Source organism: Podarcis vaucheri (genome assembly GCF_965113315.1).
Source record: "Podarcis vaucheri genome assembly, chromosome: 5".
NCBI lineage: Eukaryota > Metazoa > Chordata > Lepidosauria > Squamata > Lacertidae > Podarcis > Podarcis vaucheri.
This window is the reverse complement of record NC_138763.1, coordinates 55,307,910-55,334,357: the sequence shown is the minus strand read 5'-3', so window position 1 is coordinate 55,334,357 and position 26,448 is coordinate 55,307,910. Positions and strand designations below refer to the sequence as shown.

Below are 26,448 nucleotides of genomic sequence, written 5' to 3'. Positions count from 1 at the left end.
GCGAGCGCTAGCCGACAGAGGGAGAGCGCGAGCGCCTCCTCCCCCTCCTCCTCCTGGACGTGGCGCCCGCCCCCCGGGCTCCTCCTCGCCGCGGCGCTGCCACGGCCGGCGAGAGATGTTCACCCGCGCGGTGAGCAGGCTCAGCAGGAAGCGGCCCCCGTCAGGTAAGGTCTCTCTCTCTCTCTCAGGCGCGCAGCTGCTTTCCCGCCGCGGAGAGCAAGCGGGGTCGAGGCCAGGGCGGCCGCGGAGCGCAAGGGGGCAGAAGCGCCGCGTGCCCGCCCTGAGCCTTGCGAGGGAGGGGGTGGGACTGCTGCTGCCGCCGCCGCTGTCGCCTCGCATTCTGGAGGGGGCTGCTCCGCTTTGGCGGCTCTTTCCCCTCACGGGAGGAAGCCGCTCGCTGGGCGTTTTGCTTCTCGGAGGAGGGTAACTTTCCGCAAAGTAAAAGAAGAAGAGAGGAGAAGGAGGAGGAGGAGGAGGAGGGCAGCAGCAGCAGCAGCAGCCCGAGGAAGCGTGCAGCCGAAAGAGGAAGGGGTTTGGGCTGTCTGGCTAGCGGTCGCCAGGCAGGCGGATTCGTGTTAAAAGAGGAAAAGCGAGGGAAGGGAGCGAGGGAGGAGGAGAGCCTTCGTTTCTGGCCCCTCTTGGCCGAGGAGCGGGGTTGTCAGGACCCGTCTGAAGAGCGGGGCATCTGGAAATGGGAGGTGGAAGAAGCTTTGGCTTGCAGATGCGCCCGCCCGCCGGCTCTGATGAGTCAGACGACGGGCTGGCTCCGCTCCCGCTGCTGTTACTTTTGTAGCCACCGAGGAGCTTCGAAAGGAGCCCGGCACCCAGGAGAACAAGGTGGCGCCCGATGCCACTGGTCTGCAGGTCCCTTTCAAGGGAAAATGCGTCTCCTACGTGAATAACAAGAAGAGACCCAAGTCAGCTCGAGTCAGCTGACCTGGACTTCCACTGGAGGCAGAAAGAGAACTTTGAAATAAGAACGTATTTAGGGAAGGAGGGATGGATGTCACAATGAGCAATGCGCCATTCTCTCAAAAATAAACTCCCACAAGCTTATTCATTAAGTTTAGGACATACTGGAAAACATTGCCTTACCAAAAAAATGCAGAGAAATCCAGCTTGTTGCAAAATGTTTAAACCTGCCTCCTTTGAGCAGCTCCCTAAAATGCAATACGTTATTTCCTGCCATCTTAAATCTGACTATGGTAAACATTGTCTTTAAAAGTATTGATGGTGAAAGTTTTAGTTTGGGATTACAAAGTGCAGATCCTAATTACCAAAAAGATTTGAATGATCCCCTCTTCTTCTTCTGCTTCTTTGACACTGTAGAGCAGAGTGGTTCTGCCTTGGATTTAAACCCCCGGTTGTACACAGTATTAGCAGAAAACTATAACTTGCAAAAGTAGAAGGGGGTGTGGAAGTTCCCCCAAGTCATCTGGTCTAAGCCCCTTGACCATAAGCATGAAATTCCTTAGTTTGTACATTGCTGATTGATGCTTGTCCGGTTCTTTTTAAACTCTTCCTTTGACAATGCTGACTGATTTATTGCTCATATGAGGCATGAAGTCCACTGATTTGTTTTTCTTACAATTTGAAAGGAGTTTCCCCAAATATTCAGCCTAAACTCCGTATTACAATTCTAGATGCATTCATCTGAAACTCGTACAGAAATAAGACACTTTCTAGTCATGTCTTTGGATTAGGATCTTAAAGCCATTCATGAATTCCAGCTTCCTTACAGCAGCTTTTTCAGATAGTGCTTATTTTCCCTCTAATTTTTTCCATAGCTTAAATGCTGTTTTCTCCTGTTTTTTTCTCTTATGTTCCCAATATGTCCCAAATACTTCCAAATCATTCCTACGTGTTGCTATTCCCTGAATCTTTTTCCAGATTACTAATATCTTGAAATTTGATGTCTGAGTTTGATGTCCAATTAGTTTTTTTATTTGCTTTGAAAATAGATTGCCCCCCTTATAATTTCATTGATTTGAAAAATTCTGATTAATATATCTTAACCCTATAGTCTGTATGAATATTTGGGCTGCAAAGAGCAAACCAAACCAAAGCATTCTGAGAAGTTGGGGTTGAAATGTATAGTTTTATAATATTTGAGTTCTGCTTTGTGAGAAAACCTAGCTTTTTTAAAAAAAATGTTTTAAAAACATGAAATGTACCCTGAGAAGGCTCCCAAATATGCTACATGTGCAGAATGTCTTTTAGGTTTCCTTCCTCATAGTTAAAAGTGGAAACCAGTGATTCAAAAGAGGATGTTTGGGCTTGTAATTTGAGCAAACCCAGACATTCAAAGCACAAGCTACTGTAGCCGAAATGTCCTTTAGAAACAACAGCTCCTAGAAGAAAATAGGCATTGGAACGTCTCAAGTGATTATTATCTACATGGAAAGTAAGAGGAATTTACCTCTTTAGTTGTACAGCTATGAATGATTTTCACCATGGGTTATTAATTCCAAGCTGAAGTTTGCAAAGGAAAGGGTATTATTATTATCTTAGAGAAAGCGGCTTATTGTCATTTACATTAACTGTTTGCCTATTTGCTTGCTTTTCAGCTTATTTCTTTGGGGGGGAGGGTAGAGATGTAAGTAATGAGAAAAGATAATTTAAGAGTCAGCTTTAAATAGCCGATAGAACTTTGTGAAGTTCTGTATTCACTTTGTTGAGTTCTATGACTCACACCAGCTTCTACTTTGAAGAAGACAGTCTAGCAGATATCAGTAAGATTTACATCTAAATATGTGTGCTGATTATTGCAACCACACTATGCACACTTACGTGGAAGCAAGCACCATTGAACTTAATGGGTTGACCTGCAATTGTACTGGCTAAATAGAGACAAAATCCTTTTGAGTTATAGTTAGACAAGTGAGCTCAGTTATGAATACCACCTGTTTTAACTTGTGTCAGGTGTACAAATACTTTTGACAATCCTGTCCTAAGTCTTAGATGCTTGTATTCTCACATTTAAGATAAGAAACTGTACTTGTGTAATGTGCATTCATGTTCTTGATTATCATTTTGTAGTCAAGAAGAAAGGCATAAACAGGCTAAGTTTTCTCAGCCGTCATATGTTTACTGGATGGGATCCTAATCATACAAACATAATGAACTATGTTTTTTCAACCCTTTGAGTGTAATTATTTTTTGCACAGACATGGAGCCCATGTGTAGAGGATTCTCTATAGGGCTCAAAAGAGGATTACGCAGTTGCATGTGTGAGTGGACAATGGGTCATTATGGGGAATGGGAAGTCTGTATGTACATCCCATATCCCCATCCAGTCCCCCATATGTCATGTAATTGACTAGAAAAAGGAGGAGAGGGCTGGAAGGGTAGATAAGATGCATTTACAGCTTTCCCACTGCAGGCAGTGGTCTGTTGCCATAATATTTATATAGTCAAATACAAGGTAAATCTAAAACACAGTGACCCGATCTAGTTAAACTAACCTGAGAGTAAGTAGCATTTATATCTATGTGGCTAACTTCTTATTAAATATGCGTAGATTTGCACTGCATAAGTTCCAAGTAGTGAATCTTTTTTCCCTTTCCTACTCGGAGCATCATAACAATTAGATTTGTGAGTTGTTGGTTCTTGCAAAACAACTGGATAGTTGTTTTCTGTAACCAGTGAAAGTTTTAGTGAAACATTGTATTAGATAATTTGCATTTTTAGAAGAAGAAAATAATTTTTACAGTTAGTATCCTGTAACCGATGAATGTTCTAATGCAACTTTTTGTTAGATAATCTGCTAATTTGTTGTAGATTTCAAGGAAGAAAATAATTTTTTTTACAATTAGTATTTAGTAGGATAAGAGCTCAGTTAAAAACCCCAGTATCTGCCATTCTAGTAAAGGACAAAACAAACAAAGGCAGATCCAGCAAACGATTTCATTCCAACAGTCATTGCTGCTGGGTCAATTTTTCCTACTAATCAGCTTCCCAAAAAAAGAATAAACAGCTTCCTGAGATACATCAACCAAAGCAAGTAAGCACTCCCATCAGAAGATCAAAAGCTGAATCTAAATGAAAATATGAAGCACTTCCACATATCATTATTCTTGGCATTCAGTAACTCTTTAATAGCCAAACAAAGGAAATAATCAAATCTTAAAGGAGTACTTTGATCCGCTATCCGTCATCTAAAATGAGAGAAACTTTGAGAAGCACAATCTCAAAGCAACTACATATATTCCTGTAGTCTGCTCCTATGAAATCTGTTTTGTTTTTGCCCAGAGTAGATGTATTCATCTGAATTTAGCATTATGTTTAGGCCCTGAGAACTTCTAAAAAGTTGTCTAATTAACTTAATGACCTTTCTGACACTATACAGTGGTACCTTGGGTTACAGATGCTTCAGGGTACAGATGCTTCATGTTACAGACTCTGCTAACCCAGAAATAGTACCTCGGGTTAAGAAGTTTGCTTCAGGATGAGAACAGAAATTGCGCGGTAGCGGCGTGGCAGCAGCAGCAGCAGCAGGAGGCCCCATTAACTAAAGTGGTACCTCAGGTTAAGAACAGTTTCAGGTTAAGAACAGACCTCCAGAGCAAATGACGTTCTTAACCCGAGGTACCATTGTACTGCAGGGATGGAAGAAGCTGCGCTTTGTGGTTTGTTAGCATTATTAATTTTATACCCCACCTTTGCTTTAAGGAACTCAAGGTTGCATTATATGGGTCGTCCCCTGCCTCATTTTATCCTCCTAACAACCCTGTGAGAGGTTAGGCAGAGAGATGGTGGCTGGCCCAAAGTCACCGAGTGAGCTTTGTGACTGGGTGAAGGTTTGAACCCTGATCTCCCGGATCCTAGTCCAACACTTTGCATCCCCAGATATTGTTGGACTGAAGATCCCATCATCCCAGACCACAACTCCCATCATCTTTGACCACTGGTCCTGCTAGCTAGGGATCATGGGAGAAGAATGGAGGGAGGGAGAAGGAAAATATGTCTGGGTACAGCCTCACCACCTTCTCACAATGTGCCAATGTCATTTTTTTCTTTGGTGGGAAAAACCCGTAATGTTCATGCACAAAAATCCTGCATTTGCAGATTTTTTTTTGCTAAGCTCAGTAAAGAGGTTAATACCTTCCCTGAACTGAATAGCTTCCTCAGCACATTGGACCATTTAATGATAAAAGGAATAATTAATCAGGCTCATCTATGTATAGTCTACAGCAGCTTTCTATAAAACTTTTAAAAATCAAGGACTTAAGCAACCAACAGGACTTGAAAAACACACATAATTTCTTTGCCGTCTCCTCATACTCAAAGACGTTCATAAAAGCTTTGACCATAATATCCTGGTTATTGTCTATTGTTACCTTGGTGTAATGACTACTGTGACAGATTATGACTGGGGACAGACGGACCCACATTCAAATCCCCACTCAGCCATGAAGTACACTGAGTGACCTGCAAGGTGGGAAGAGCTCTTTGAAATTAAGATGTAAAAGGAATTGGCACTGTGCCACGTATTACTTGTTTTCATTTGTTAGAGATCAAACATGTAGTGTAGCAGCACCCAAATTTCAGAATTCCCTGCCTGCTGACATGAGGCCGGCAACTTCACTCCACTCTTCTCAGCACCTGCTGAAAACATTTTTTTTAGGCAAGCCCATAAGGACATGTAGAATGTTGACATGTGCTTTAATCTGGTTTTTAGCTTCTTGTTGATTTTAATTTTTTAAAAAATATTTAAAATAGTTGCTTTAAACCTTTTTTTTAAACTGATAATTCTATTGTTTTATTCTTTTTGCTGAGGTTTTATTACAACCGAGCATCATCATAAATCTCATGAAACAAACAAATAATTTAATAAATATGAGAAAGCAATATAGGGTATTAGTTGCGCATGTGAGATTCAGCAAGCTGCAGCAACTACTGCAGGGGATGCTCACTTGTCAAGAACAGAGGAAAAATTGCAGGAAAATATGAACTACAGGGCAGCTCAAGGAGGAGAGGGCACAGAGGGTGAAGAAAGAGCTGGGTGTGGAGGGAGCCCTTTCCCCATCCTTCGGACCCCTGGGAAACTCAACAAACCTGTTGCACCTGGAACTGGTGTGGAGTGTACAGCTGAATGGGACACAGCTGTGGGCAGCCTGAGGAAGTACCATACACCTTGGTCCTGCCCATATAGAACAGGTCTGGAGTGAGAGACTAGGGCAATGTCTACTGGTTCCAGAAACTCTTCTTATTGTGAGACTTTTGTGGGTGAGCTGAGAGTTTGTTTGGACCCTGGGTAAGAACCCGGAGGCTGAGAGGAAGAGTGTGTCAGAGGGAAAATGAACTGAGATATATATATATATATGCTTTCGTAGATTTTCACGGGTACAGGAATGCAGGTTTTGGTGTCTTCGGGTGTCTTCCCGTGTAAGAGTCGGGGTGTCTGTGCGACGTTTCGACGAGGTCTCACTCATCATCTTCAGGCTGGTGCTTTCGGCTTCTTGTTACGTGTCCGCGCTCCGCCCGCCGCGTTCCCGCTCTTGTCCTCCGGAGCCGCCTTTTCCTCTCAGACGGTGCTCGGCGGCTCCGGAGGACAAGAGCGGGAACGCGGCGGGCGGAGCGCGGACACGTAACAAGAAGCCGAAAGCACCAGCCTGAAGATGACGAGTGAGACCTCGTCGAAACGTCGCACAGACACCCCGACTCTTACACGGGAAGACACCCGAAGACACCAAAACCTGCATATATATATATATATATATATATATATATATATATATATATATATATATATATGTAACTTTGTAGTAATGTAACCTTTTAAAATGTTATATTTTTGTAACATTTTGTTTAAGTTGTCTGTTGTTGCTTCAGTTTTCTGTACACCTCTTAGATATATTTTTAATATATTAGGCGGTATAGAAATTAAATGATCAAATCAAATAAAAATGTGCAAACCGGGGATTTTAAAAATGTGTAGTGAGCTAAAAAATAAATAAATTTGCGTCCACTTTATCCTTCCGCAGCTTCACCATTTGATTGCTGCCCAAATTCATGGCTTTAGGAAATGTAATGTATGACAAAAGGGAGGCGAGCTCTTGTTGAATGAATTTATTCTTCTCTAATGCGACTTATGCCATATCCAGTGCTAGGGCAGTAGAAATGATTGCTCACATATGAATATTCTGCCAAAAACAGAAGCTAGTTTTAAGAAATAAATTATTATATTTTGGGAATGCAGACAAGTCTCTCCTTACAAGTGGATAACTTCCAGACAGTACTGGAGTCAGTGCAGAGTAGTTTATATCTGACTGTCAAGTCTCCACATGGTTATGTATTTCCCAAGTCTTCAGTGCTAACCAGCAATTGCTGTTCTTCATTCTCTGGTGTTCCGAAAACTAAGGTAATTCATAGCATTGCCACCTTGGGGGGTGGGGGTGGGGCGGAATCCTGCCTCCTGCGCCTTTAGCAGCAGTATGCCATGCAGAAATGCGGCTTAGGAAGCCTTTTCTAGCATGGAAGTAAAGCAACAGGAAAAACTTTAGTCTGCTTTATTTTTCCATGTCAGATTGTTGTTACAGTATAGCAGGTAAAAAGAAAAATCTGGCAAATAATTCAGTTGGGATTGCTCAGTTGGTAGAGCGCAAGATTCTTGATCTCAGGGTCATGCTGAGATCCATGCTGGGCAAAATATTCCTGCATTGCAAGGGATTGGATTAGATTGGTCCCTTCCAATTCTACAACTCTACAATTCTTTGATACCAAAGTTTGTTGGTTGAGTAGCTGGCACCCTGTAGAGCACTATGCCTTTTTCCATAAACGGAATAACAAATGAAGTTGCATTATATGATCAGACTATAAGCCTGACCACTGTCGCCCTGTTTCCAGGGTCTCAGGCAGAATTTCCCCACCCAGCCTTGCTACTTGAGATGCCTGAGAGTGAATACGAGGCCTTAGAATCACAGGAGGCTGCCTTAAAACAAACAGCACTGTTTTGTCCATCAAGCACACTACTGTCTAGTTCAGCGGGCAGGCAGATTTCCTGTGTCATGTCTGGTTTGATCTTGATTTGAGTTGTGTACCTATGCAGAACTTTTTTCATTGAACCAGCAACAAAGAGATTCTAGTTTTAGAGAGTGGAAAGGCACTTTAGCAGTAGGCTGCCTCGTCCCTATTGGCAAGTACACTCAAGATATCCACTCAACTTGATGAGATGCCGAGAGAGAGAGAGAGACGGAACCCCTACAGACTACAGCAGTACAGATGTAGGCAACAGCAATAAAGTGTAGCGATCACTGTCAATCACACCTATCTGAAAATCCCATTACACCTCAAAACCCTCCCCCCCAACATATCTAAAGGGAGGGAACCAAATGTTCATTTGTGGAACGGCATGAAAAAAAGTTTAATGTAATGCCATCCAACTTTCCACTAAAGCAACTTATAGCTGCACTCTGCACCTCCCTTCCCCTTCCCAAAAAACAAAGCCACTTTCCTCCCCGCACCCCAGCACACACTTTTACATGGGTCTCAAGGTCTTAATTTTGGAAACGGTCTTGGCATTTTACCAAGCGTTGTCTCATAGGTTCGGTGTGTGTGATGTAAAGCAGATAGCAGCATTGACAGTTCCACTGTTTTGCAGCAGAGCTTGGAGACAGTTTGTGGTACAGTTATGAAATGAATGAACTTATTAAGATAGCAGTGCTTGTTTTCTGTTTTAAACTTGCTCGTAAATTACTGGCTTACATGGCAACTTCAAAACTGCAGAACGGAAAAGGTGCTCCCCCCCCCCGATTGTCTATGCCTGTCCAGGGCCATTTTCTCACCTTCATTTTGGGGAACGGCTACTATAACTAAGCAGCAGAGCACATATTATGCACAAATAAGGTTCTGTCCCTGGCATCTCCACTGAAAAGCATCAGGCAGCAGATGATGGAAAAGATCCCTGCCCAAAGCCCAACAGAGCTGTTGCTTGTCAGAGTTGACAATACTGGGCTAGAGGGACGCATAATCTGATCTTGCATAAGGTGGCTTTCTGTGTTCTTATGCTACAGCATCTTGCAGGCCTTGAGCCAGGATGCTTGGGAGCATCAGGAAGCCTTTGCTCCTGAACACGGTGGTCTGTGGGCTATTCCAGGCTAAATGACACCACACTGAAATGTATGCACAGCATGAGCTTTCAGTTACTTTAGTTAAACAGCTTTGGTTAAACAATCTCAAAGCTGTCCCCCAGTTCTTATAGGAGAGGGCAGAGATGTGAAAAAAATATATTTCAATCAACTTTATTTCTAATTTTTCAGAAATAAACGACAGCGACAGCAAACCAAGCAGCAGCCACCAAAGTTTAAATGGCACTACAAGATGGGCGACATCGCTAGAAAATTTACTGGAGGATCCAGAAGGCGTCAAGAGATTTAGGGTTGCTACCTTAATTACTTGCACCTACATATGCTTGGGGGTGGGGTCGTGGGTGGCGCTGTGGTCTAAACCACTGAGCCTAGTGATTGCCGATTGGAAAGTTGGCGGTTCAAATCTCTGTGACGTAAACAGCATTTCCGTGCACTGCTCTGGTTTTGCCAGAAGCGGCTTAGTCATGCTGGCCACATGACCCAGAAAAACTGTCTCCGGACAAATGTGAGCTCCCTTGCCCAGTAAAGTGAGATGAGCGCTGCAACCCCAGAGTCATTCGTGACTGGACTTAACTGTCAGGGGTCCTTTACCTTTACATTTTTACATATGCTTCAGTACTGTTTCCAACAATATGGTGTAGACGCAATGTAGAATTAAGTTGTATTCCTTCATTTGGAAGAATTCAGATCATAATTGATTCTGAGGTTGGCTTGAGTAAAATTTAGTGAGAATAAAAGACTTGAGGATCATTGACAAAAATTGTTAAGGTGATAACTTTTCTCTGGACTGATTCTGTCACGTTTGACAAGAGGTGTGTGAAGTGCCAAGTTCCAGTCTCTAAAGCTGTGGCAGGAATCTTTTTTTCTGCCAGAGTTCCTTTGCGGGTAAGCTTTCAGGGGCCAAACACTAGTTGAGAGTGGGGTAACAGATGTGACTCTTACCTTTGGTCAGTAGACTGCAGTCCAGTCTGCTCAAATTAGAGATCTCTGCATGCCCATCTCTGCATCCATGCAAGCTAGAGGGGTTATTATAGTTCAAGGGCACATTCCAGCCAGGCGAAAACATGAGCCTGGCCACTGAGGCATACAGCATGGGGAGAGGGGGGTGGCCTGGGGAGAGTGATGAGGGCCAGATAGAGAAGCCTGGATGGCTGCATTTGGCTCCTGGTCCTGAGGTTGCACACCCCTTCCATCAGACCTTCCAGTTAAGATAATGCAAGGTGAGTCTTTTAAAAGAGGCCCTGTGGAACATGTGTACTCTGTATCCACAGGACCTCTTTTAAAGGACTCACCCTGTAGTAAGAGAGGCTAGCAAGGTTATGATGACCTGGTTTTTTATTATCTAACAGCTCACTTTTTTCTTCAGGAGTTTTTAAAGAAAGAATTTAGTGAAGAAAATGTTTTGTTCTGGCTAGCATGTGAAGAGTTTAAGAAGATAAAAGATGAGAAACAGGTATTGTCTTCGAAACCAATTTGACTGAAAGATTCCATTGTAGTCTTGAGGCATAGCATGCATTTCCTACAAAGCTATCAGGTATGCTTCAAAATCATGTGAATAGACATAGAAAATAACACGACCTACTTCTCTTGTGTTTACAACAACATAACCTCATTGGGGGTGAGGTAAAAACATGACTGCAGATGAGGACAGAGTTTTATGGATGACAAAGCTTATCGTTCTCTGATTCTTTTTAAGATCAAAGAAGTATATTCAATTCTTTTTACTTAATATATGTCTAAAAAGTCTGTAGGATTTCCTTCTGCTGCATATTGAAATGCATTTGTTACTGTGGTTTCTTGGCGTAACATTCATTATTCCCCTTTCTCCTGCTTTAGCAAACCCACAGATGTACAATATTGAAAAATAAAACGCTTGCTTAGTATATGTGTCCTTCTGTTTACAGATGCAAGCGAAGGCAAATGAAATTTACATGACTTTCCTGTCAAGTAAAGCTTCTTTTCAAGTTAATGTTGAAGGGCAATCCCGTTTGGATGAGTCAATATTGGAAAAACCTCACCCTCTAATGTTTCAGAGACTTCAAGACCAGGTAAGGTTCAGAAACTTCCCTGATTAGGTGGCTGTCTAGCTACCAACAAGAACACTGAGCTAAAAGAGACACAAGGTCCTGCTAGCTAGGGATAATGGGAGTTGTAGTCCAAAAAGCAGCTGGAGACCCAAGTTTGGAAACACTGGTGTAGGTGCAGCTCCACAGTGATTAATCTTCCCCACACAATTTGCCAAGCATTTTTAAGGCACTTTATTGAAAGTTTCTGTTCTGTGGGAAGACAGAGGCTTTGGGATTCTGGAATTATTTTTGTGGCTCAGAAGCTGATATATGTCAAAAACTGCATTTGGAACACTGGCAATGGCTCAGGACCCCAGGGGAGGCCACCTCTTCCTATATGAACTAACTCGGACCCTGCAATCATCATTTGAGGCCCTTCTCCATGTGGCAACTCAACAGGAGGTCCAGAGAGTGGCAACATGAGAATGGTCCATTTCAGTGGTGGTTCTTCACTGAGGTTCACCTGGCAACATCAGTACATATCTTTAGGTACCAGGGAAAAACATTTCTTTTCTGCCAGGCCTTTGGCTTTTTATTACCTGTGGCCTCCTTTAGTGAGTGTGACGTTTTAATCCTGCCTTTAAAAAATATTATTTGCTTTTAAGTTTTCCTCTGTTTTGTTTTATGCTGGCTTCAGTGTATGTGCTTGCTTGTTTATACATTGTTATACATTTGAGTTACTTTGGTAAAAAAACAAACTAATAACTTTAATAATAAATAAATGAATAATAAAAGTTACCTAGTTTTGTTGGAAGTACTAGATCTCACTAATGCTTATGGGGGAAACTTCATTCCAAAGCACTGATATCAGATGTTCTCTACCCATATGCATAAAGTGGTAAAGGATTCTTTAGGTTGTTTTTTCTTAGTCATGAGGACCAGAGACTTTATCTGTGTGTAATATTTTTATTTTAGTTTTAAAAAGCTTGAATTTGTATATTTTGTGCTAGGAAAAAATATTTTGTGCTGTACTGCAGTTTCACAGTCATACCAGTTTCTGTGAACAGATTAATCTTGGGGAGGAAAGCAAGGCTCAGAACACCAACCTAAGCATATTTACTCAGAGGTAAATAAACGTCCAAGTAAATATGCCTAGCATTGCAATAAATAGGCTTATATTCCTAGCAACATTCATATTGTTTATCTACATAAATCTGTTTCATTTGCAGGGTCTGGCAAATGGCACTCATTACATTTAAAGCAACAGAGAAATACTGCAGGGTGCTTAGAGTCAGTGCTTTATATTGCTTTATACTGGTTATGAATAGTGTCCAGTATCTGACATAATGAATTATGAGAGTTATGAACATATTCCTCATGAACCATTTATTAGGACCAAAGGACCAGCTTTTATTGGCTGCATTTGGGTAATCATATCTCAGCTTACTAAGCCCAGATACAAATGAGCCTTATGGCTGAGCTGCAGCTGTTCACTGCTTCCTTCAAGCAAGCTGCAGAACAACGCAGGAAGTCTAGGCTTAACAGCATCAAAATAGCATATTAAACCATGGTTTGAAGTTGGTATAATATCCCGAGTTGTTCCGAAGCTGTTAGCCACAGTTTACCTGTTTGGAAGCTATAGGGAGTATAAATCCTTCCTAATTTGTTTCGCTGCTTGCACAAAGGGAAGGAACGAAGGGGTTATATATGCAGCCAAAATACACGTCCATATCTTTATTTTATTAAGCAAAGATATGATTGTTCAAGCTTACTTAGTATGCCCCCCCCCAAATCTTATTTCATCACGTTAAAACAGTAAAGATATCCAGCCTACCACATGAGCCTTGGACAAGTGCAGTAAATTTTTAGCCCTGATTAGCTCTGTTTAGAAAACTAAATTCCCAGCAATTCACAACACAACTCACCAAGGACAGCATGATGATTGCCTCTCCATGGTCCAGTTATGTCACTTCCCTGCTCTCTGACTCAAGGGAATGAACTGATAAGAGGGAGCTCAGGCAGGCTTTAAGGTTTGTTTGCACAATTGTCCAAATTCTAAAGGCACAAAGATACAGGAAGCTGACACATCACTCTGAAAAAATAATAATCATTTGAAGGGTGAGTGGGACCAATTATATTTGCTAATTTGAGCTAGGAGAGATTCTGCACTAAAAAGAAAGATGGGGGAGGGCATGCATGTTAAACTTGATTCCCCAGCAAATCATATTTGAGCAAATACTTCCAATTGTAACATTTCAAACTGTTAGCCTGAACTGTGAGAGGCTGCATGTATATATATATGTGTGTGTGTGTGTAAAATAATTAAATAATTATTTAATTAAATAATTAAATAATAATTAAATAATGCAGGCCCGCACATGACTCTCCCTTTCCTTCATGAGGGTCCTAATGCAGGATAGCATTTTAAATTTAGAACACCAAATTTCAAAATGTAGCAGTTCTTTGTAAGCTCATTTAGATGGTTATTAGAAATGCAAAGGTTGTGTTAACAGCTGCCAGAAGAGCCATTGATTAACAATTCTCAATATGTGTTACGACCTGATTCTATTACATATGGATTGGGCCCCATCACCCCTTCTGCCACACCTTTTGCTGCCATGGTGAGTGGGAGGGCTGGATGCCTTGGTGGCTCCACAGAGCCCCCCTGTTGGTGGTAGAAGGTTTGAATTACATCTTAGTTTGTGGCAGCTTGAATTCTAGTTGCCTTTTAAGTCTCCTTTCTTTCATTTTTAAAAAAAGGTAATTGAAATATACTTAGAGTCCTGTAGTGATTTCATGCTCTTTATCGCAGCTTGTAAAACAGTGATTGAATTGCCCCCCCAAACCTCAGGCTTTTACATACATTATTTACACAATGAGTCCCGTCTGATTGGCTGATTCTGCTTCCCTCCTGGAGCCTGATTGGTCTTTTCCTGCAGGCTAATCAGGTGTTGCATTCTACGATCCTACCAGCCTAATAGGCTGATTAACTTCCTCCTGAAGCCTGATCGGTCTTTTCCTGCAAGCCAATCAGTTGTTGCATTCTAGGATCCTACTTGCCTATTGTTCTAGGATCCAACCTTAGTATATAACAGTAATCCCATGCAATAAAGTATCTTTCGTGATGTGTGGGTACAAACCAATGCCCAATCACATATAATTTAGTAAAGCAATTTTTAACAGTATCAGAGAGCACAGAGCTCAAAGCATTAAAAAATAATCAACAAACATATTTCTTAGTGCTACCTTATTACATTATTTGTTCAGGTCAATAAGGCAATTAGAAGCTGCAGTTACATTATCATTCCTTTTCCAAGCTGTGTTACAGAGTCCAACGCCAAAATTGCGTGCATTTTTTTTTAAAAAACCAAGGAATCCATTGTTTACAAGTTACGCCCCCCCCCGCTTTAAATGTGACCACACGCCCCTCCCACTAGTACTGGAGAAATCCCCACCACTGCTCTCATATTTCAGATGCTTCCCTTCTCTGACCTGTAACTAGACTGTGATGCAATCCCACAGGTATATTTCTAGCATGCTCTGAAATCATTTCCTTCACCATTAACTCTGCTCCCTGATGAAACTGACAAGCTGAAAGTTTTACCGATGCTGTCAGTTGTGTGTGTTTTGAGTGCTAGTGTGCATGCTATTTCTGCTATACATATAGCACCCCTGGAAGGAACCCCTCTCCTGCCTAAACTTCTCCTTTCATCATTGGAATGGCTGAGGTAATGTCTCTAGGGAAGACTGTATACTTTTTAATTGAAAAATGGCATAAGTTGTGTCTTTATCACAGCAATCCAAAATCACAGATATGCAGTTCACAGTAGTAGACCAACTAGTTACTTAGTTGAGAGGGGTTTGAGGCCTGAACATTATAGCCATGTCTTGATGTGATAGTTTTCTTTGTACAAAAGTTTGTTACATTACATGACCATTGAAAAATGTGGTTTCATAGCTGAATCTGTTGTTGCACAAACCCTATCATATAATCTCTATCATATGATCTGCAGAACTCTCTTTCCTTCCCTAATACCAACATTCAACCATGTTTGCCTGGTGTTTTGCTCAATGTATCTTAAGAACTTGGTATACAAAAAGTGCAACAATGATGAACAACAATATCCTCTAGTTCCTCGGTATGATATCTTCTTTTGGCAATCACTAAATGTGGTATGCAAAAAGTGATACACTGTTGAACAATAATATAATACTCTGGTTCCTCAATATGATACCTTTATTTGGAAGTCAATGAACGTTGCAGATTAGAAATGCTTCCTTTTGCTTAAACTAAATTACAGCTTCGAGGCATCTTAATGGTTTGAAAATAAGCAGCAGCACCAAGCTCCTTATCTGGTAATCATGATGTTGTAGCTGAAACACAAAAGATACATTTTAATTTAAAAGTTGTTGCAATATGGCTGAGTTGTGCTGAGTTCCTGCAGCTGTGGGCTAAAAAAGAGAAGAGAAAGCCTGCAGTCCACTAGCCATATATATGATGTTTTAGAAACAGACTTTTTGAAACTTCTGCATATGAGATTTTGTTCCCAATTTGGGTTGAGAATGCAAAACATTCCTTAATAGTTTAGTGACTCTAAGCACTTTGCAATGAAATCCATCACAACTACTCTGATTATTCTGCAGCTAGAGGATTATATAGGCTTCTATTCTACTTCCATTACTATTTCATTTCTCTCAGATTCTCCTTTTCCAATCTTAAATTCAGTTCTCCACTTTTCTGAAGCAATTTGCATTCCCCCCCTTTTTTTTAAAAAAAGAGAATTCTTGTGAAAAGTCTTTAGCATTTAGTGCAAATTTCTCTCAGTAAAAAGATTTTTGTATGCAGTGGTACATCGACTGCATCAGACCTGGGTGGTATCATTAACTGTGGACCATTCGGCAGGCTGCTGTGAGTGATTGATGAAGCACTTTGGGGGCAAAATCATTCAGACCCATGCTGAACCTGAGGCCATAAGAGGTCCCCGGAGTACCATGCAGTTACAGCCTGTGGTATCAGTTTCAGTTATTGCAGCCTCGGGACATGAGCAGGACACTTGCAACAACCATATTGGCTAACAGCTCACTACATGAGGGACTTATGCCCAGTACCCTGAAAGAGGTGGTGGAATGACCCTTCCTGAAGAGAAGTGTCTGTCTTTTTCATTAGTTTAAAATTAAAAGCATTCCTGAAATAAACTGTTCCTGGCAACCTTGATGTATTGAAGATAATGATGAGGATTTTAATTCTACTGTTTTGCAATTTTGTTTGTCAGTCTGAGCTGGCAATATGATGCTGTTAGACCATTTGTAGTATAGTTTTGCAGCATCTTAACAAGAAAATACAATAAGGTGTTATTAGTGTTATGTCTGTCTTTTATTAGAAAATAAAAGATAGTGATAAATAAATGACTGATTTTAAATAAGTTTATGGAGCTCAAAAATGGCAAGCGTGATAGGTAGGGCATATGGGCTTCAGTGGCTCCCTTTTACAGCAGCAGGTTTTGGCAAAATATAGCTGGATGTGCACATAGAAAACACAGACGGTACTCCTGATGGTGTGACAAGTTACAGTGGTACCCCGCAAGGCGAACGCCTCGCGAGACGAAAAAATCGCAAAATGAAAGGTTTTTTCGTTTTCGAGTTGCCTCGCAAGACGAATTTCCCTATGGGCTTGCTTCGCAAAACGAAGCTTGCCCCGGGGACAGCGGGTCTTCTCTTTTGAAGCAAGGGGCGGCGGGGAGAAGCGATCTCCCGGTGCTCGGAAGCGGGGCGGGGGGGCGGGAACACCTGCCCCAGCCACCGGGCTTCGTAGCGCTGCTGCGAAGCCGGGCAGGGGGGCGGGAACACCTGCCCCAGCCACCCCGCTTCGGAACGCTGCTCCGAAGCGGGGTGGGGGGGCGGGAACACCTGCCCCACCGCCGGGCTTCGTAGCGCTGCTGCGAAGCCGGGCGGGGGGGCGGGAACACCTTCTGAAGGCGGGCGGGGGGCGAAAGTCTTTGTCCCCCCTGCCTGCCTTCCCAGGGGCTTTTAAATCGCCCCGGACAGCGGAGAAGTCCTCCGCTGTCCCGGGGCGATTTTAAAATGCCGCCCGCCAGCATTTTAAGATCTCCCGGACAGCGGAGAAGTCCTCCGCTGTCCCAGGGTTTTTTAAAATGCTGGGGGTGGGAAGAAAAGCCCTTGTCCCCCCCCCCAGCCTTCAGAAGAGGTCCGGGGACAGACTGTCCCCGGACCTGGTCTGAAGGCGGTTTCCCTAGGAACGCATTAATTGATTTTCAATGCATTCCTATGGGAAACCGTGCATCGCAAGACGAAAAAACCGCAAGACGAAGAGACTTGCGGAACGAATTAATTTCGTCTTGCAAGGCACCACTGTAATTGCAATTCAGTGGCCATTTCACTTGTAACAATGATTGGGTAGTACTAGGAGCCACCTGTCTGGAAACAGGCAAAGTTAGACTTACCTGTGGGTTGCAGCAATTTTGTTGGTTGCTCATAAGTTGTTGTTTGTTGTTGTTGTTATTATATATCATGGGTAGGCAAACTAAGACCCAGGGTCCGGATCCGGCCCAATCGTCTTCTAAATCCGGCCCGTGGATGGTCTGGGAATCAGCGTGTTTTTACATGAGTAGAATGTGTCCTTTTATTTAAAATGCATCTCTGGGTTATTTGTGGGGCATAGGAATTCGTTACCCCCCCCCAATAGAGTATCCCCCCCACAAGGTCTGAGGGACAGTGGACTGGCCCCCTGCTGAAAAAGTTTGCTGGCCCCTGTTATATATATTTATTTATACCCTGCCTTTCCCCCTGACTAGACAATAAAATAATTACAATATAAACAGTAGAGCACCAGCCCTTTAATTAAAAGCAGCTCATTCCCAAAAACCCATTGGAAGGACAGCAAGGAGGGAGCCAGTCGAGCTTCTCTAGGGAGGGAGTTCCAAAGTCTGGCAGGAGCCAGTTGGCTTACTGCACTACAGGGTGTCAGGAAGGCTGTGCCAAGATGGAACTTTGAATGAGTGATCTAGGATAAAATAACACCTGTATGCTGAGTCAAACCAAAATTTATTTATTCATTTATTTATTAAATTTATATACCGCCCTATACCTGGAGGTCTCAGGACAGTTCACAGAACAAAATCAGAATATAAAACCACAATATATATAATCTAAATAAAAACAACAACCCAATAACCCCCCCCCCCAAATAGCCACATTTTAAAAGGGCATAGGATGTCAATCAGATCAACCAAAGGCCAGGTTAAAAAGGAACGTTTTTGCCTGGCACCAAAAGGTGTACAATGAAGGCTTCAGGCGAACTTCCCGGGGGAGAGCATTCCACAGATGGGGAGCCACTGCAGAGAAGGCCCATTCTTGTGTTGCCACCCTCCAGATCTCTTGATGAGGAGGCACATGAAGAAGGGCCTCAGAAGATGATCTCAGGGTCCAGGTAGGTTCATATGGGAAGAGGCGGTACTTGAGGTATTGTGGTCCTGACACGTTTAAGGCTTTGTAGGTCAAAATCAGCACTTTGAATTAGTGGCTTTACTTAATAACAGTGTTTAGGAAGTCTTGTACTAAAAAAAAAAACTAGTGAAACAAAGCTTTCATTTTTATTTTTGATTCTGCAGTAGTTACTTGGTTGCATTTGGGGATATGCTGTTCTGGCTAAGTTCAGCAGTGGGATATTTTCTACATAAGACAAATCATAACGTAACAGAGTGGTTTCTGGTCATTTATCTGACAATGGCTAAATTGGATTGTTATAAAAAGGAATAGCACTATATTGTGCCATACATAGTACTCATGATGTATTTTTTAAAAATGTGATATTTCAATTATTATTATTATTATTTATTATTATTATTTATTATTATTTATTTTTTTTTATTATTATTATTATTATTATTATTATTATTATTATTATTATTATTTTACCCTGCCTATCTGGCTGGCTTTCCCCAGCCACTCTGGGTGGCTTTGTTGTTGTTTAGTCGTTTAGTCGTGTCCGACTCTTCGTGACCCCATGGACCAGAGCACGCCAGGCACTTCTGTCCTCCACTGCCTCCCGCAGTTTGATCAGACTCATGCTGGTAGCTTCAAGAACACCATCCAACCATCTCATTCTCTGTCGTCCCCTTCTCCTTGTGCCCTCCATCTTTCCCAACATCAGGGTCTTTTCCAGGGAGTCTTCTCTTCTCATGAGGTGGCCAAAGTATTGGAGCCTCAGCTTCACGATCTGTCCTTCCAGTGAGCGCTCAGGGCTGATTTCCTTCAGAATGGAGAGGTTTGATCTTCTTGCAGTCCATGGGACTCTCAAGAGTCTCCTCCAGCACCAGAATTCAAAAGCATCAATTCTTCGGCGATCAGCCTTCTTTATGGTCCAGCTCTCACTTCCATACATCACTACTGGGAAAACCATGGCTTTTACTATACGGACCTTTGTTGGCAAGGTGATGTCTCTGCTTTTTAAGATGTTGTCTAGGTTTGCCATCGCCTTTCTCCCAAGGAGCAGGCGTCTTTTAATTTCGTGGCTGCTGTCACCATCTGCAGTGATCATGGAGCCCAAGAAAGTAAAATCTCTCACTGCCTCCATTTCTTCCCCTTCTATTTGCCAGGAGGTGATGGGCCCAGTGGCCATGATCTTCGTTTTTTTGATGTTGAGCTTCAGACCATATTTTGCGCTCTCCTCTTTCACCCTCATTAAAAGGTTCTTTAATTCCTCTTCACTTTCTGCCATCAAGGTTGTGTCATCTGCATATCTGAGGTTGTTGATATTTCTTCCGGCAATCTTAATTCCGGCTTGGGATTCATCCAGCCCAGCCTTTCGCATGATGAATTCTGCATATAAGTTAAATAAGCAGGGAGACAATATACAGCCTTGCCGTACTCCTTTCCCAATTTGGAACCAATCAGTTGTTCCATATCCAGTTCTAACTGTAGCTTCTTGTCCCACATAGAGATTTCTCAGGAGACAGATGAGGTGATCAGGCACTCCCATTTCTTTAAGAACTTGCCATAGTTTGCTGTGGTCAACACAGTCAAAGGCTTTTGCATAGTCAATGAAGCAGAAGTAGATGTCTTTCTGGAACTCTCTAGCTTTCTCCATTATCCAGCGCATGTTTGCAATTTGGTCTCTGGTTCCTCTGCCTCTTCTAAATCCAGCTTGCACTTCTGGGAGTTCTTGGTCCACATACTGCTTGAGCCTTCCTTGTAGAATTTTAAGCATAACCTTGCTAGCGTGTGAAATGAGAGCAATTGTGCGGTAGTTGGAGCATTCTTTGGCACTGCCTTTCTTTGGGATTGGGATGTAGACTGATCTTCTCCAATCCTCTGGCCACTGCTGAGTTTTCCAAACTTGCTGGCATATTGAGTGTAGCACCTTAACAGCATCATCTTTTAAAATTTTAAACAGTTCAGCTGGAATACCATCACTTCCACTGGCCTTGTTATTTGCAGTGCTTTCTAAGGCCCATTTGACTTCACTCTCCAGGATGTCTGGCTCAAGGTCAGCAACCGCACTACCTGGGGTGTACGAGCCATCCATATCTTTCTGGTATAATTCCTCTGTGTATTCTTGCCACCTCTTCTTGATGTCTTCTGCTTCAGTTAGGTCTTTACCACTTTTGTCCTTTATTATGGTAATCTTTGTACAAAATGTTCCTTTCATATTTCCGATTTTCTTGAACAGATCTCTGGTTCTTCCCATTCTGTTGCTTTCCTCTATTTCTTTGCATTGCTCGTTTAAGAAGGCCTTCTTGTCTCTCCTTGCTATTCTTTGGAAATCTGCATTCAATTTCTTGTATCTTTCATTATCTCCCTCGCATTTTGCTTGCCTTCTCTCCCCCGCTATTTGTAAGGCCTTGTTGGACAGCCACTTTGCTTTCTTGCATTTCTTTTTCATTGGGATGGTTTTAGTTGCTGCCTCCTGTATAATGTTGCGAGCCTCCACCCATAGTTCTTCAGGCACTCTGTCCAGCAAATCTAAATCCTTAAACCTGTTCCTCACTTCCACTGTGTATTCATAAGGGATTTGGTTTAGATTGTATCTTACCTGTCCAGTGGTTTTTCCTACTTTCTTCAGTTTAAGCTTGAATTTTGCTATAAGAAGCTGATGATCTGAGCCACAGTCAGCTCCAGGTCTTGTTTTTGCTGACTGTATAGAGCTTCTCCATCTTTGGCTGCAGAGAATATAATCAATCTGATTTCGATGTTGCCTATCTGGGGATGTCCATGTGTAGAGTCGTCTCTTGTGTTGTTGGAAAAGCGTGTTTGTGATGACCAGCTTGTTCTCTTGGCAGAACTCTATTAGCCTTTGCCCTGCTTCGTTTTGACCTCCAAGGCCAAACTTGCCAGTTGTTCCTTTTATCTCTTGATTCCCTACTTTAGCATTCCAATCCCCTATAATGAGCAGAACATCCTTCTTTGGTGTCACTTCTATAAGGTCTTGTAAGTCTTCATAGAATTGGTCAATTTCAGTTTCTTCAGCACCAGTAGTTGGTGCATAGACTTGGATTACTGTGATGTTAAAAGGTCTGCCTTGGATTCGTATCGAGATCATTCTATCATTTTTGAGACTGCATCCCAGTACAGCTTTCGCCACTCTTTTGTTGACTATGAGGGCCACTCCATTTCTTTTACGGGTTTCTTGCCCACAGTAGTAGATATGATAGTCATCCGAACTGAATTCGCCCATTCCCGTCCATTTTAGCTCACTGATGCCCAGGATGTCAATATTTATTCTCGCCATCTCATTTTTGACCACATCCATCTTACCCAGGTTCATGGTTCTTACATTCCAGGTTCCTATGCAATATTTTTCTTTACAGCATTGGACTTTCCTTTCGCTTCCATGCATATCCGCAACTGAGCATCCTTTCGGCTTTGGCCCAGCCGCTTCATCAGCTCTGGATCTACTTGTACTTGTCCTCCGCTCTTCCCCAGTAGCATGTTGGACACCTTCCGACCTGAGGGGCTCATCTTCCAGCTTCATAACTTTTATATGCCTGTTGTCTTTGTCCATGGAGTTTTCTTGGCAGGGATACTGGAGTGGCTTGCCGGTTCCTACTCCAGGTGGATCACGTTTGGTCAAAACTCTCCACTATGACCTGTTCATCTTGGGTGCCCTGCTCGGCATAGTTCATAGCTTCTCTGAGTTCTTCAAGCCCCTTCGCCACGGCAAGGCAGTGATCCATGAAGGGGATTCATGGATGGCTTACAACATATCTAAAATCATAATAAAAGTACCAATCCTTAAAAACTTCCCTAAATGGGGTTGCCTATTGCATACTTTTAAGATATGTAGTTACCCAACAAATTCTAAAGCTGATCATATTTTATTTGGGATGGCTATTGTAAGGTAATAGTAACAACATATTCTCCTTAGTTTATAGTACAGCTGACACAGATTTGTTCTTTTCATTTAATATGTTGAATTATGGTCTAACAGTTTGGGGGCTCATTGAAGATCTCTGTTGTACGACTTTCTTAGTTTATGTGTTTTAAGGCTTTGTTTCATCTAGATTGTTTTCCCTGCCCCCCCTTCAGATTTTCAGCCTCATGAAATACGACAGCTACAGCCGCTTCTTGAAATCAGAAGTGTTTCTTAAGCTGAAGCAGACCGAAGAACAGGAAGAGAATTTACCAGATGCTCAAACTGTAGCGAAAAGAGCTTCTAGAATTTACAACACATGATTGAAACAACAACAAACAGTAGATCCCACTGAGACTACAATAACCAAATGAGTTCTCAGGATTAGTCTGTGAGGTTAACACAACTGCATTTCAAGCTTGGAAAACATAGAACCCTGTTAGGCGATGCTTAACCTTTGTTGCTTGAATGACATAACTGTTTTTGCATAATGGCTACCACCGAAACCCTTGGCCAAGGCAGTTATACTAAACCCCTAAAAGGACTGAAGGACTCAAGAGTAATCTGTGAACAGAAAACTCGGTTATTTTTACCTTCTGGTTTTGATACCGATCCTTGTGAATCGTTATTATTTTTTAAGTGGGGATGTAGCATAAAATTGTGATAAGTTTAAAAACACAGGTAGTGTGAGGGAGAGGCAGTATACCTGTTTTTTAAAACACTCTTAGAGCCTTGTGTAAATAGACTTTCCACTTTTTAAGCTTTAACTGTTATTTGAGCGGGTTCAAATTCTGCCTAAATTTTGCTTAAACTGAAGTAAAAGAAAATGAATTGAAATATTTTTCTGATACTGACAAGAAGCCTCTATTAAGGGAAGCACAAAGGCAGGAGACTATTCATCTGAGGCATTAGTTTAAAACTGTTCCTACCTTTTTTTTCAGGAACTACCGGTAATCAAAATAATTGAAAAACAATCATTTTCTCTATCTTTGTAATACAACACATGCTATTTACTCTAAAAGCTGCTTTCAGAATGGCTTTTGTAGGGTTTTCTGTGGCTTGATTTTAAATCTATTTGTGCTAGGGAAAGATTGCCTATTTCTCCTGTGAACCAGTATTGTTTTTCTCCCCCTTCTTTGTTCTGAAACTGAGACTCCCTAACTGAATTTCAAGAAGAGTGTTACTAATTTTGTCAAACAACAGCTAGCTTAATGCTGTAACAAACCTAGGCCACAAATTACCTTTTGTCTGCATTCAAAGTACACTTAGACTTGGAGACTGGCCAGTAGCATCCTTCTGCATTAGTCTACCCAGAAAGACGAAATGCAAAGCTAGTGCCTCACCCAGTGAGTGTCTATTTCCAGCTCAACAGCAAGTATGAACTAGCTTTTAAGCCTTGTGTACTTGTTCCAAGGAATTCTGTCTCGGTTGCCAAAATTTGTTTCTTTTCTTTTGTACAGACATTGTAACCAGGTTTTATTTTCACCTGCTTTTGTCCTAAATTTGTTTGTATATTCTGCAGCAGCGCACTCCCTTATCAATCAGAACAACCCCTCTCCAAGTTGTGGAACCAGTCTGCACATCACATCATAGTTTAAAGCACACCATGGTTTAATGTGAATGATCCACGCCATGAATTAATGTTAAGGTTGGTGAACGCTGCTCACAAGGTACTCCTGTCCTGCTGTGCCATCTAAACCAGGGCTCGTGGTTTGTTTCCCACAAGCAAAGCACAAGCTGTAAGCCAAGGACAGACATTGGCTCCTCCTCATGGTTTGTTTGGATAGAAACTATCCACAAACCTGGGTTCAAGTGACATGACTGACTTTTGGGGGGAAAGGAGCATCATGGAAACATTTGAGTTATATGCTCAAGCATGATGCTCATTCACATTAAACCATAGTTCAGTTTTAAACAGCAGCTTAATGTGATATGTGGACCATGCAGCAGACTTTGCTCATATTAGATTTCACTCTACATGTGATTCCCCCCCCCCCAAAAAAAATTGCAACTCCTGCGACCAGCTTGTCTGCAGTTAGAAAAATAGTACCATAAACTTTGGAGGGACCAGCTGTCATCCTTTTGGCTGCTTAAGAAAGACCTGTGTGTCGTGTGGGAAGGCAGGAGTGAGGAAATGGAGGCAAGGGACCACTCACCGTTCACTCCTGTGAAGAGACCATCAGTCAGCCCAAGAGGAGTCTGATTTTTTATATATATTATAACATTTATTTGGTTTATTACTTTTTATATTGTAAACTGCCTTGGGTGCCTTGGCAGAAAAGTAGTATATAAATGCAATAAATAAATAAATGCCGTGTAATATGCCTTACTCAATTATTTCTTACAAACCTATTATTTGTGTGTCCATAACTTCCCTCCTCACATCCCCAGAAGCGGAGTATCTAGCGAAGGATTCAGCATAATTCACCTGTGAGTAGTTTCACCCATGAATTTAAGAATGATTGGCAAAACACCATGCAAACAGATGTACATGAAAAGAGATGCTGCTATGCTCTGGAAGTGTATTCCCCATGTGCTGTGTGCACCTAATCCATTGGTTCCACTGGTTTGCAGAAGCATTGCCTGGCTAGCTATGCACAGAGATATTTGACTGGAACTTCTGACATCACATTCCCTGTTCTCTTCCTAGATCAGTCTTGCAGCATTTATCCTGCTTTAAAATAAGGGAACAATTTTAAGCTCATCAAATTCTGCTTGAATGTATGTGTGCACGTTAAAAGAACAGCTGCTGTGATATAAAGCACATTATGAACAAATTCCATCTTCTAGTACAGTACTCTGCTTCAATACACTACACAAATGATAATTGAGAGGTTTTATTGAGTTTGTCAGTCTTGAAAATAACCTTGTTTGGATTTGCCTGTTTCCTATGTGCAAATGTTGGTGATGCCAACGGAACGGTGAATATATCTTTCTAGTTGATGTTGATATTTGAATTTGGCTGCATTTGGAAACTTTCCTCTTCTATGACTGAGATCATGAGCAAAGGTAAACTATTAAAAATTACATAGAAAATCTTGATTGGAAACTTTATTGAAATAGCTACCTTTTTTAGGCTGGGGTTGCATGTGGGAAGAAAAGCTTTTCTGGCACAGTTCTTCCATGTGTTTACTTTTTTTAGACTCGTTAGTTTGATGCCAAATGACTGCACTGCTGTTAATCATGAAGGAAGCAGATTGGCTGGCATACTTTGTTTACAAGTTCTGCCATGTTCAACATTATTCTGGCTTACATTTTCTTCATTATTTACTCTCCCCCCACTCTATGTGTGGCCTTTATTGCTCAGTTTAACTTAAATATTTGAACATTCTATTTACCTGGGAGCAAGTTGCGCTTTGTACAGTATTATTTTGGGCAGTATTATGTATCAGGAGGAGGTACATAGCTATACGTAGCTATGGGGGGTAGTGAACACCAGTGTCTTCCCAACCACACATGTCACCTACAAATGAAAAGCAGTAGCAGCTATTATGTTCCTTTCCTCTTTAAATAGACACATATCTGAGAGGGTTCTGAAGAAACTAGCAAAGAAAGACTTCCTCTGCTCATGTTCTCTTCCTTTGAGTCATTCTGTACCCAAGGGTAATGTTTATAGAAATAGCAATTGCTTCTCTACAAATACATCCACAATTCCTTCACAGATATGTGCTTTATTTTGTGCTGTTACTAAGGATTTGTGCAGGCTAGATTAGTTGCCATGAACCTTACAACCCTTGGTTGTTGTACAATGATTTCGCTCAAGGCTTGAACTTTCAGCATTGATTTAGGAGAGGGAATGAAGGAGCAAAACTTTCTCCATGAAATACACTGAAACATCCTCTGAAAATGAGATGGGGAAGGAAGACCATGAAGTTCTGGATGGGCACTGTGAAAGAACGGATGGAGAATCAGCAACTATTACTACCGGGCATGGAATGAGTATTTGCTCTCGAGCAGCAGCAGCAGACACACCAGGTTTATTTAG

General features: G+C 41.9%; 1 protein-coding gene across 3 annotated transcripts; it reads left to right on the top strand.

Moving 5' to 3' along the window:
* RGS10 (regulator of G protein signaling 10) lies at positions 1–24,783 on the top strand. 3 transcript variants are annotated; one of them, XM_082222722.1, is made up of 5 exons: positions 2–164; positions 9,261–9,379; positions 10,456–10,542; positions 10,994–11,137; positions 22,640–24,783. In XM_082222722.1, exons 1-5 carry the CDS (start codon positions 116–118, stop codon positions 22,784–22,786), a joined length of 546 nt encoding a protein of 181 aa, XP_082078848.1. In that variant the 5' UTR covers positions 2–115; the 3' UTR covers positions 22,787–24,783. The 3 variants fall into 3 exon arrangements, with proteins under 3 accessions (XP_082078850.1, XP_082078848.1, XP_082078849.1); XM_082222723.1 differs by lacking the exon at positions 2–164 and adding an exon at positions 2,289–2,404; XM_082222724.1 differs by lacking the exon at positions 10,456–10,542 and having other exon boundaries at positions 1–164.
* Positions 24,784–26,448: the final 1,665 nt, after the last annotated feature.